We start from the raw sequence: 13,052 nt of genomic DNA, 5'->3' as shown, positions 1-13,052 counted from the left end.
GAACGGCGCCGTGGGCTAAAATAAACACATGAGTGTGCAGGGACGTGGCCTTTCATCCGGACCGGCAGAGGTGGTGACCCTTAAAACTTCCCTTCCCGGTGGCAGCTAGCTCTTCGGTCGGGGCATTGAAGGGTGTCTCTTTTTTTTTTTTTTTTTTTAAGCCAACCTTCTTAGAATTTCTGATTCATCCATCTTCCAGAAGTCACCATTTCGAGAAATGTGCACGTACCCACGTAGGGGAGTACGTTTAGCTTAAAGGTTTGAGGCAGCCTGTGCACATGCTGGCACTGAGAAGCAAATGGAAGACTTGTATTTACTACGTGTAGATAGCTTGTTCAATGGCTGTTATGTCTGTATAACTTGGTTCTGCCTTCTCGGAAAACAGTCTTGCCCTGCTAGCATTTACAGCATGACAGCTATTTACATATGCACCCATGTAAAGAACAGTAGTACCGCTCAAGAATTTGTCAGTGTATTACAGTAAATGTCTATGGACAGCAGGGAGAGACTGCATTTTGCTAGATTAGGGGAAAGAGAAAAGCTTTCAGGATCAGGTGCTTATTTGCATCTAAAGAACCAATGACAGAGAGGGCTGCAAAGTATGATCTACAGTGTTTTGCTACAGTAAAGAGCAAACGCAGTATTTCTGCGCTGTGGCTATTTAGGTAGTCCGTTGCTAGTTAGACGAATTCATAGGAAAATTAATGTTGCAGAATCAACCTGTACCTTCAAGACAAATTATTAAGGAGCTCCAGGTTGTCCTGAAGTTATTGCTAATACCTATGATTTGAGCGTACTTGTTCAGTTGGCCTTGCGTTGACAGTACATAAAGCTGCCCTGGAAGTAGGATTTGACACACTGAATTAGTCTGCTTGGGCTGGTTCTGCACGCCGCAGGATGTTCTACTGTATATTACTGCATTCTAGAAAGAGCATCTTTCCGAGTGAGGCTAACAGTAGGGAGTCAACCTGTAACCGGATGAAGATTAAGCAGGATGAGGGGATGGTTTTCTGCTGTGTAGGCAACTAAACCTGGATCTCGTTTTGTGAAGAGCTCCCAGGTGCTATGTGCATTTCTGGATGGAAGGTCCATACATAAGGAAAAATTCCTGTCTTGTAGAGTGGATGACCTGTGAAATACTTTCTCACACCACATATGCTTTCACAGACTTCTGTCGGACCAGTGTGAATTAATGTGTATTTTACTTGATGTAGTTAAGTTACTTTAACGTAACCTTCAAATGGAAATTTGGCCGTTCACCTCAACTTGAATTTAGGAGCGAAAAAAAAAAAGTCTTAAGCCTAGTTTGTTCCATTTACTAAATTCTGTGGTCTGCTCCCCCATCACACATATGCACACACGTTTCTCCCCCACAAAACTGTGAAATACCCAGAAAATCTGTTGCTGAGGTTTTGCAGGGGCACTGGTCGAGTCATTATAAGTCACAGGAAACTCTTCATGAGGCGAGCTGTGTGGAAACTAAATACCAGACATGAGGTCAAAGCTCATGCAAGCCCTTTTTATAAATGCTGACCTGGGTAGGAGTCAGTAGTCTGCGTATGAGTGGGGGTGTGCAAATTGAAAACAACTCTGCCACCCACCTTGAACCCTTCTCTCTGGCAGACTCAAGTCATGTCAAGTCTCGATTAGGCCAGGCTGCTTCCTCTTCTGGGGCTCATGTGCCGTGCCTTCCACTGCACAAATGTCTTAATCCCTTCCTATCACAATGCGTTCTTTGTAAAAAGCTCTTTAGTTAAATGGAATTGCTATGAATATTAATTAAAGCTAGTGAACCATTTTGAGGTGGCTTAGATGAAAGATAATGCAAAAATGCAAATGACTCACCGTTGAACTTCAACGTTAGGAAGGATTTGTACTACGAGATTTGCCTTCTAACCACATTGTCTTTTTCTACCCCCCTCAGCCCCTCCCTTCACAACCATCTCACCTAATAGCAACCCCTCAAGATATGGCCTCGAAAAGAGCATTGGTGATTCTAGCAAAAGGGGCAGAGGAAATGGAAACTGTCATCCCCACTGATGTTATGAGAAGAGCTGGGGTGAGTATGCAGACAATGAAAAATCTTTTTGTGAGTGCTTGGTCAAGGGAAAATCTTTACCTCAAGCTGGTGTTCATTGCTGGGAGTTCAAGGTGTAGTCTATTGTATGAGGTGAAAATTTATCCGTACCTTCTTACTGATTAGCAAATATTTGTGCCATGCCCCAAATAAGCATGCATAACAACTGACATTTGTGCAAAAGATAACCTTTTAAAATACAAGCCTAATGTAGACTAGGGCGGATGTTTCAAGTAAACCTTACCCTGTCAGAAAACGTGGCTGTTCCCATGCATAGTAACAGGAAGTGCTTTTTTTGTAGGGGTCAGTAACTTACAGCTCATGACATTACGTAGCTTTTCTTGAGCTACTTTTAAAATTCTCTTTTTAACTAGAATTCTGTCTGGTGGGATTCCTCATGCTGTTTGTTACTTTGCAACTGTAGTGGTACACAGTATTATCATCTGATTAGGTATGAAAATAAGATTTTAAATAAATCCACCAACTTCACCTATATAGAAATTACTAAAATAAAAATTACCTTCTCCTACCACCTTTGTCATTCCGTTAATGCACTCTCCATTTTGGCTCCCGTAAGAAGCACAAGCTTGTTGGCTTATTTAGCAAATGTGAGCTGTGCCATGCACATCTGTGATGCTATAACCAGGCGTTTAAAAGTCAAGGGAGAAAACTGAACACGTGTTTGAGAATGGCTTGAGCCTGCAGAGGGACTTTAATTCATTATCTGATCTATTTATTCCAGCTCTCCTGGGTTGTATTGTTTTGTTTTGTTTTGTTTAAAACCTGTGGGATCTAAATGTCCTACTTGAAAAGTTGGACTATTAGAGGTATTTGTTAATCTCTAGGTGAATATCACTGCTTGCCTTGTGCGTTTGGACTTAATCATGGTTTGAGGAAGCTTAAGCATTCCCTGTTCTTGACAGCTTTCAGTAGTGCTTTGCTCATTTTGTGTACTACTTAAGAACTAACATAAGAAAAATGCCCTATATTCTTGAATTGTAATGATATACGTATTCTTCTGTTAGATCAAGGTGACTGTTGCAGGCCTAACAGGAAAAGAACCAGTGCAGTGCAGTCGAGATGTCTTCATTTGTCCTGATGCCAGTCTTGAAGATGCCAGGAAAGAGGTTGGTCATCATCACCCTGATCTGACATAATGGCCAACATAGCCTTTCTCACAGTTTCGGAGGTGAATTTGGAAAGCTTATGCATTACCTTTAGAAATATGTTGCATGTTATGTTAGCTCTATGCAGTAGTGAATCACAGAACTGCACATCCTGCAGTGCTCCCCTTCAGTGTTGTCCTGCTGCGTAGCGTGCTAGGATCAGACAGATTTCTTGATTCTGCACAGGTATGTGCTTTTGCAAAGCATCAAACACAGAGCTTTATTTTCCATGTTAGTCGGCCCAACAAAATACTGTGATTTGGAATAACTGAAACGTTCTGATGGGAAGCTAAACAATGCTATTGTTAGACCTGTATAGTAAGGTTGGACTAAAACCACTTGTCCTTACAATTCAAGAGCTACCATTTGCTTGCTGTAGCTCTTAAATGCACTAGGCGTAAAAGTCAGTTCTGTGACAGACTTTATTGATAATAGGCTCTTCCTGGAATAGGAAACAGTATTTTGTTCTATAATTGGAACTGTTTCTCTGATTGTAAAGTGTTGTTCAAAGGAAGAAAAGGTACATTCCTTTGCTTCTCACTCAACTCAGCTATAGTGGCCTTAAAACAATGTAAGGTATGTACCAGCCGCCGTTCAACAGAACAACTTTATCTTTTGTTTGTTTAGGGGCCTTATGATGTTGTGGTCCTACCTGGAGGTAACCTTGGAGCTCAAAACTTGTCAGAGGTAAAGTTCTGATATCTTAAAGATTCATGGGCATCCTCACGAGTAGTCGGTGGTCTACACTTGCTTAGTAATCCTGCAAATTCAGTTCAGCATCTGAAAATTCTCATTTTGAATGAATCAGTAAACTATTAATTGTCTTAAGCCTTCTTGTGAATATATGGGTGGGACAACTGGGTAAATTCTTGAACTTGAGTACCTAGTTAAGCAGAATAAAAACGGAAGGGTGCTCTGTATTGTGGGAAAAATTCTGTCCATAATCATAAGAAGATGAAACAGTTGCAAATGAAGATTTAATTCCATGAAATATAAAACAGGCCAAACCGCCAGGACTCTCTTCCTTTGCTCAAGAATTCTGTCTCTGGTGCAAAACTCTTGTAGTGGCCGTGTAAATACCTTGCGGAAGGCAGGCGGACAAACAAGTTGATATATCAGATAGGATTGAGATGGTATCACACAGTTTGTAAGCCTGGAATATGAGACAAATATCCTGTATAAATCTTATTAAGAATGATTGAGACTGTCTGGAGGTATCTTATGAATAGTCTTTCCTATTTGTCTTGTGAAGTTCTCAAACAGCAACTTTCTATGGCCATGGGTTAACCAGCTTTTATGTGGGCCAAGTACTTCTTGCAGTTCCTTCTGATTTCCTTGCTCTTGCCTTGTGGGGCAAGTATTTATTGGGTTCAGTTTTTCTCCTTCTTAGTGTTTTCATTGCCCTCTGTCCTGAGGCGGGATGGAGAGCTGTCAGCTGGTTTTCTTTGTAAAACTTGTTTATGAATTTGCAGTGGAAAATATTTCAACCGTGCTTCAAGTAATCAACCCCAAACAATGACTTGTGATGTGGTTTCTTCATACAGTCTGCTGCTGTGAAAGACATTTTGAAGGACCAGGAAAGCAGAAAAGGCCTGATTGCTGCTATATGTGCAGGTGGGTTAGCAAGGCATCTTGCTTTGTAAAGCATTTGGATATTTTGAAGGGGCCTGCAGACAGTTTCCTGTCTTAGAAATCTGTATTCCTGTAATTTAGTAGCAGGGATTTGTACTATACATGCACCCATTGGCATTTGAATTTTTTTGGTAAATTTAGTAGCAGAGGAATCTCTAAAATATTGTGAACACTTATCCTACAAGTTCTGCTTGGTACCCAGTTCTTTCCAATCAGTTGTGTTACTCTCTTTAAAATACAAAGCGAAAGGTAAGGTGCTAGGATTTTTTACAAAATATTTGCTTATTCTGATGATCTTTCTGTGAGGGCACAGTGCTGGCAGAACATCATTGCTATAAATTTATCTCACTTCTCCTCTCCTGCCCTTTAGCTTCAGAAGGAAGGCTGTAAATATAGAATTACAGGCTCACCCTTCCTCATCTGAGCGGTAGCAGAAGATGGAATTACTCTGAGAGGGTTGTCTGCTTACATATTCTGCACACCTAGGTATTCAGTTCATTCCTTTGTAAGATTTGTATGTAAAAAGGCAAAATGAACAACTGCCAGTACTCCCAACTGAACTGAGGGACTGGCCTAGGTACCCATAGCTGAGAACGAGGAGAGTGGCAATGAGCGTGTAAAAGACAGTGTAATGGAGTGTGTTTGTGGAGTGTATTTTCACTTTTGTTTTCGGGCGCGTTGCTGGGGTTTTTTTGCTTCATTCTTCAGTTAGGTGATAGGCATACAGAGTTGTGAACATGGCAGTGGTAGTCGTCTACTCCTTCTATCTGTTTTCTCTTGCAGAACAATTGCAAATTCACAGTTGCCCAATAAAGGGTTTTGCTTGTAATAAGGACGGTTCATTTATTTAGGTATAATGATTCTCAGAGCTGATTCCAGCTGAACACAAAGAAGGTTATTTCCTGGACTATGTCTGAAATGAATCAAATGTACAGAAATGAAACCTCATGTTAGGCAAATCCTGCCTTCAGTTTCTTTTGGAATTCCCATAAGGATTTTCTGTCAGATGACCTAAGACTTCTTCACACAAACTCCTTCCTCAATTCAGGCCAAGGAGGAAGTATGAAAAGAAAAGAGAAAGACTGCTAAAACCAAAAACTTACCAGTTGGCCTGTGATCTGTCCAAAATACTGCTTGACACACAATTGCAACATGTCAAGACTTGCTCAAATGTAATTTTATCTGTTAAGTCTGTAAATTCAAGGCTTAACAAGGTCGTAAAGTAATTGTACCTAATTAGTGTTCAGCTTGAAATACAGACTTTTTATTACTTGGTTTCAAGGAGTTTTAAATAAAATGTATCATCTGGAAGAGAAATGACCATTATTCTCGACTCCTTCAAAGGCAGCACAACCCTTGGTAGGACAGCTGCGTGAACTGAGTGTTCTCTAAACTTTCTCTTTTCTTCATCTGTTTCTCTGCACAGGGCGTTTTGTGTAATGGAATGGGAGAGATTATGCAGCTGTGTTCTTTTTGAGGCTTTTTGCTTCAGAGATAGGGCTGGCATCACTTCTTAGAAAAATAGTCTGTCCATGGTGAGCTTTGGCCCCTTGAGGGCCTAGTGCCTGAACGTGTGTTCTTAAAAGTGTTTGTAGCAGAAAACAGTTCCTCACTGGTGCAACTTTGTGTCCTTACAGGTCCTACTGCCCTTCTGGCACATGGGATAGGGTTTGGAAGCAAAGTCACAACACATCCTTTGGCCAAAGATAAAATGATGAATGGAGGTATGTAATGACTTTTGTAAGTTTCTTTCTAAACCCTTCTCAGATTTTTTTTTTAGCTGAACTCTTGATTTAAAGAAAGGAAAATAGCTTTTGTATCTTATTTTGTATCCCAGAATTTCCTTAATGCTTTCCTGATCATAATCAAAATTCAACTGAATATGCTAAGACTATTTCTCAGTCTGTTTAACCTGAAAATACAGAACTCTATTAGCATTCTCATCCTTGGGGAAAATAGGCTGCTGCTGTCATACTAGGAGCATTTTTTCCCTTATCCTCTTGAAGCTGAGCCATCTCTTGCCCTTTTAGTTCTTTGCCTCAGTGGTCCCAAGAGCAAACCCCAGCAGCACCTTTCCTGCTCTCCCATGAGTAATGCTTTGGTGCTGTGAGCAGCTGATGGGTCCACGCTTCTTTCTCATACCTAAAGGAACGAGTCTGAAGGTGAGCAGGAGATGGCAGGGTTCCTCCAGTTTCCGCCGCATGCATTTGGAAAAAAGAAAGTTGTGAACAGCTACATAAAAGCAGTCTGACTTCCAAAAGTAACCTCACGGGAACTGACAGGCACAGTGAGCGCTTCTTGAGGAGCTTGTAGAATCAGAGGTGCATTCCCATACCATGTGAATAAGCTGCCAGCGCTCCCTGTGGGCCCTTTTTCTCCCTGAGAGCTGCAGGCAGTGATGAGCTGGTTGATTCCAGAGGGGCAGGGGTACAGAGCCCAAGGCAGGCTGGGCCCACGCAGGTGGCTGAGGTGCCTTCTGCGGAGCATGATGCTGTCGGTGGGGGGGAGTCACCGCTCCTCAGGTGCTGTAGCCTGCAGGCAGCGGGCGGGCGGCAGTGCCCTGCGGCAGGCAGGTCTATGCTCTGCGGCAGCTGTGGGCGCTGTGCTAGAGACTGACCCTCTTTCTGTTGTGTGTCTCCCCCAAGCACACTACTGCTACTCGGAGAGCCGCGTGGAGAAAGATGGGAACATCCTCACCAGTCGCGGCCCTGGTACCAGCTTTGAATTTGGGTTGGCCATTGTTGAAACACTGATGGGGAAGGAAGTGGCCGAACAGGTGAAGGCACCTCTCATACTGAAAGAGTGAAATCCTGGTGTGGGATGGGGAGTAGGACAATTTTGGATGGAGAATCTTGTCCTTTGTAGAATAACTGTAAGATGCACTGTTGTAAGTTAATTTAATTGCAGGTGAAAATAGCAGCTGTACTTACCTAAACTGGGATACCTTAACAAACCAATGTTCTTTATTTCTGGGAAAAGATCCTGTTAGCAAAAAGCCTCATCACAAAAAAGTAGCCAGCATCTAATAATCTTAGTTAGCTCTTGGATGGCATTTAAAAATAACACGGGAAAATGTTTGCTGAGTAAATAAAAATGAAGCAACCCTGCTTGTGTGTTGTTTCTTTGCGTGTTTTCTCCCAACTCAGACGTATGAAACCTTTTTACCACTGTGGCTAGCAATGTACTATTCAAAACAACTTCTGTCTAGAATCTCACACAGTTCTTCTGAAGTGTGAACTAAAATGAGAAGGTGGTCAAGCACTGGAACAAGCTGCCTAGGGAAGTGGTCATGGCCCCAAGCCTGTCGGTGTTCAAGAAGTGTTTGGACAACACTCTTAGGTACATGGTTTAACTTTTAGGTTCCCTTGTGCTGAGTGAGGGGTTGGACTTGGTGACCCTCATGGCTCTCTTCCAAGTCAGGATATTCTGTGATTCTGTGACATAGATTATTAAGTTGTAACTTAGAATTTGTTAAAACAATATTTAGTTTCCTGTATACAAATAAGGCCAGTAACTAGTCTTAATTCTAAGACAGCATGGAACAATCAAAAGTGGGGATATTCTTACCTTGTCAAGCACCGTAGAGTTCCTACAGCTAGCAGGTTGTCCATGATACCATTGGCATTTGTCTTCTACGTTAAATGATTGCAGATCCATTTAGCTATTTAGGCAGCTAATAATCAGCATAAAGCAGGAAGTTTGGACTTAGTAGCTTACCACCAGTAGCAGTGCTTGTTTCTGCTTACTATAAATCGGAACTTGCTACAAACCTGGCTTAAGTAAGCATAGGTCAGTTTAGAGGGTTTGCTGGACAGATCTCTGAAGGAAGTAGTGGAGCTGTATCCCCATGAGAATTAAGAATTTGGGATCAATTTTTGTCTTTGCTACCTTTCTTTTACCAAATAACTCTGCGGTTATCTGGCTCTGTTAGCAATCGTGCTTACAAGATGGCATCTCACTGAACGCTGAAGTTACCACAGCATCTGGAGACCTGGTTCTGCATACATCTGAAGTGTACAGGCTGAGCTTTAGAAAATGACTGCGTAGGTGCCTTTATGATTGCTTATTTTAATGGGAAACAAGTTCATTCTCAATTACTGCATTTTGGTAATGAAATGCATAGGTACTTCTGCAAATTTAGAATTCAGAAATGGCTTTATGTTGTTAGTATCTGCTGGAAGAACTGCTTTAGCTGTATGCTCTGCCTCTAATTTGTTTAGGAAATCTTTCATATGTTTCTCTAGCTTTGAAATATGCTCTAGATATGCAAAAATTTATAATCTATGTAAGATTGGACATGTTTGTTCGTTAAATCTGCACGTCTAACTGGTATTGCCATGCAAATGTAAACCAAATGATGGAAACATTCTTTGTCCTAGAATCTGGAATAATCACTTGGTTTGTAAATGGGCATGATTCAGAATACAGGAAAAGCTGTGCGTTCCTGGGCTGTAGTACTGCTTTATAGCGTTAGAAGGAAAATACTTCTGTGCTTGTATTATACTTAGGCTTCCAGAAATCTTTTAATATAAGGCATTAATGAAGTGGCCAAAAATTTGATTATACATTTTTCTTTTTTATTCTAAGGCTGAGAGAGTTCAGTTTACAGAAATTAGGTTTTCAATGTATACATTTGGGCTTTCCCCCTCCTGTTAAAGTAGTAATAGGAAAAGCACCCAGTAAAATGAGCTTAGAGCCATGTAACCTATCTAGTTAACTTGCAGATTCTTTCAGTGTGTCCAGCAAAAAGGACTTGGCTAATGAAATGTGGCAATGCTGCTTCCATCACAGTTTCCTTCATAAAGCTGACCCTGTTCTCAACCTTTTACATTGCAGATGTCCAGCAAACCTGAATTTACATGGGTTTTCTGTTTCTGCCAAGGTGTCATTAACTCAATCTTTAAGTTAGGGGAGGTGTATGAACTAAGACTGGGCTAATTTTCCTCTTAGGGGAAGTGTTAAGAAGGAATTTGCTGATCTGAGAAAAAAAAAAAAATTGCCTTCTAATTTGTGAAGTGCTTTTTTCCGTTCTCCTTCCCCATTTCATACAGAGGTTCCCTAGCTGTTACCTACCTCTTTTCCTAAAATCCCCTTTATCTGCTGCTGCAATATGATATGAAGTACTTTTCTGCTCAGTGTTTCATGAACGCTAGAAAATTTGTGCCTTTTTATTATTGGCAAGCTTTAGTTTTAGAGCCTATGGTAATTGGATATTTGCTGCCAGAGAACTTGGCTTAAAATGAAGAGAGTGCATCCACTCTTCTCTAGCTAGCCTTTACCATTTTGTTCCCTGACAATTGGAGGATTTGGAGGATTGTTTGTTTTTTCTGCTGAGAAGGGAGTCAGCATCTGCTATATGCCTCGTATCATCTCTCAAGAATAGTGAGTTTTTTTCCTCTTGATTCTGGTTGTTATGTGTGCTTGAATGCCTAATCGAGAGTGAGCTGTTTTACTGAATCGAGAAGTATTATTTGACTTAGGAACAGGAATGTACACAAGATGGCATAGGTGCTAGTGCCAGCAGTGAATATTTGCAATGCTGGAAAATATTTTCCTTCAGAATGAAGGAGCTTATAAATGAAGAAGCAGCTCTGAACCAGAAGAAACAAAGACCATGTGCAGAGTGAGCTGTCTGGTTTTGCCTCAGTTCTTTGATAAGTTTCTTTCCAAAAAGGGAAAGCAAAGTACACAGCACTGTACTGTAGGCAGGCGCAAATCCCAACCCAGGAATACGTCCCTCGGAGCAACAGAGAAAGGTTGCTCTTCTAGAAAGAGAAAGGCATTACTTTTAAAATAGGTGGAGACAAACAACCATAACGGATGCAAATCAGCCTGCACACTAGTACTTAGAGCTGTAAAAGTACACAAGGGAATATGCTTCATCCAGTAATTACAAGCCTTGGACAGCTTGCTAGCCATTTTGAGTATGCATACGATTTGGTATGACCTAACCACGAGGCATGAAACCCACAGTGACTGTCAGAGCAAAGAATGGTTACTTAATCAGATTATTTTGTTTGTTCTTTCAACAAAAAGATGCATTGTGATGCAAGATAGAAGCAACGATCCCAAAATGATAAGAGACAGCTGTCTTCCAGCAGCCTGGATGACGTGTGACTTGGTTGGAAAGATAAGCATGTACCAGAGAAGTAGGAAGGTGCCAACTGTAGAAATAATCATGAGCAACGCATCCATACCATCATTCCTGTTCGCATACTGTACCTCCAAAAAAAAGGATGCATTGCTGTTAGACAGAGACGACGTTTTAGTAGGACGTGGGATGCAATGTTTGAAGTTTGAAAAATAAGCAACAAAACACCGAGTGAAGGAATAAATTGTTGCCCAAAACTTTAAATGATAGTTTAGCATGTTTAGAATGTGGTCTTGCGTGTGGTACATCTGTGTGAAATGCAGTATGGAAAGAAAGCAAAATATGTAAAATGACAGCCGAGCAGGTCCCAGCACAGATGTGCCTACCTGCTGGGCTGATCTGTCAGCTGAACGGCTTACTCTCTAACATTTCCGAGCTCTGAACTGTCCTGGAGATTCTGTAGTTCTGGCGGCATCGTCACGTGGCAGGAAGTTAAAAAGTTTCCGGGAAGAACAGCGAAAAGGGACAGGCTGCCTCTGCTGGAATAATTTATCTGACCTTCAGCCTCTTCCCTGCCATCTCTTGGGAAGCATCCGAGGAAGGGAAGGGGCTAGGAGCAGGTTGTGTGAATGGCTGTGGCAGGCTGGCCCAGCTCCTTCAGTTAGCATGTGTTCGGTGGGGCGGGCATCCCAAGGCAGACCTTACCCTTCCAGAACTGCCAGACCTGCTGTACGTGGATCTGCCGTCTCTAGGAGCATCCGCCTTTCTGCATATGTGGACACTCAGCAGAGCTCTGTGTGCAGAGCAGGCCCAGCCACGCAACCCGGAGGTGAGGGAATTGCATCCAGGTAACTCCTGTATCCTGAGTACTCTAACCAGTAGATTACTAGTTAAGGGACTAGGCAGCGTTACTGGTTTGTCTTTTTCTGGCCACACTTTGGGAAACAGGGCTGACATACAAGATGGGCTCCAGAAGTGGGTTCGGACTTGTAAAACTCAATATCCTACTTTTTTAGGTAACTTAATTCCTCTCTATTTATCTAGGGTCATTGAGGACTCCACTGGGTGGGCCAGCAGTTAGCGACTGCAGTGCTCTGTGTTGCGCTCAGTCTCTCGTGGCTCTAGAGCCTTTGTGCTCTCTACAAAACTGTGCTGGGTGCTAGAAGGCGTCACTGATTGAGAGGCAAGCTTTTATACTCAGGCTTGGTTTTTGCTTAACTTCATTCAACAGCTTCTAATTATACCCTTTGTACAACCTTAAATAATTCCTCCCTACTCGGTCCTTCGAGTCTTGTAGCTACTTACGTACCTCTAGCAATTTAATTCAAGGCCATTCCTCTGATAGTAGAGGGAGGAAGACGTAAAGTTGTCTGAGGATTTCATGCAAGCACTCGTATTCTAAAGAGGAGGCTTAAGTCTAGACAGACTTGTGTAACAATGGTGACACTGAAGTGTTCCTCAGCTGCTGAAGTCTCCCAGCAGGACTAGGGACATAATGATTTTCCGAGCAAATCTTTCTGATTTCTAAATATCGACGGTGTAACTATTTTTACAGTTTACACTGGCCACAACTCTGAGCCACAGCCAGCACTTGCCTGCAGTTCAAGCGTGTATTCAGTTCAGTAACAGCTCTAAAGCCTGCAACCATCCTCTCCTCGTTGATGGTTATGGTGGGATTTCCTCTGGGATTCTTAGTGTTCCTTGCAGTCTTGTAGAGCTGCTGTTCTGAATCAAAGGAATCCCCTGAACGCAAACGGGGGTGTTTCTGCAGGTGCTCCTCCAATTAAATTTTTGTCTGCTGTGTGCTGTGCAGAGGATTTCTTCTGCTACTACCTGTGTAGTTTGACTCTGACTATAGCCCTAGATATGTAAAGATCTTTACTTTTCAGCAGAGTATAAATTTAAAGTGTAATTTTGCGACTTAATCCTTCCAGTCTAGTAGAAAACTGAATCTTCCTTAATTCTGCATTGTTATTTGCTGTTCAAGACTTACTGAAAAGAGAAGTAATTCCTTTCTAAAGCATCGGTGAAGTTCCCTACTGATAGCTGTCCAAATCAATGTGTTTGCTGTATTCTGACCAGGAAT

The 13,052-nt window shown here is 41.9% G+C and overlaps 1 protein-coding gene across 1 annotated transcript; it reads left to right on the top strand.

The window, feature by feature from the left end:
* The first annotated feature begins 1,920 nt into the window (after window positions 1-1,920).
* Window positions 1,921-7,982, top strand: PARK7 (parkinson protein 7). Its single transcript, XM_009702196.1, has 6 exons — window positions 1,921-2,059; window positions 3,103-3,204; window positions 3,871-3,930; window positions 4,788-4,857; window positions 6,513-6,599; window positions 7,521-7,982. Exons 1-6 carry the CDS (start codon window positions 1,970-1,972, stop codon window positions 7,679-7,681), a joined length of 570 nt encoding a protein of 189 aa, XP_009700498.1. The 5' UTR covers window positions 1,921-1,969; the 3' UTR covers window positions 7,682-7,982.
* Window positions 7,983-13,052: the final 5,070 nt, after the last annotated feature.

Source organism: Cariama cristata, unplaced genomic scaffold, assembly GCF_000690535.1.
Source record: "Cariama cristata isolate BGI_N322 unplaced genomic scaffold, ASM69053v1 scaffold29446, whole genome shotgun sequence".
NCBI classification, from domain to species: Eukaryota; Metazoa; Chordata; class Aves; order Cariamiformes; family Cariamidae; genus Cariama; species Cariama cristata.
This window is presented reverse-complemented; position numbering and strand designations above follow the sequence as displayed.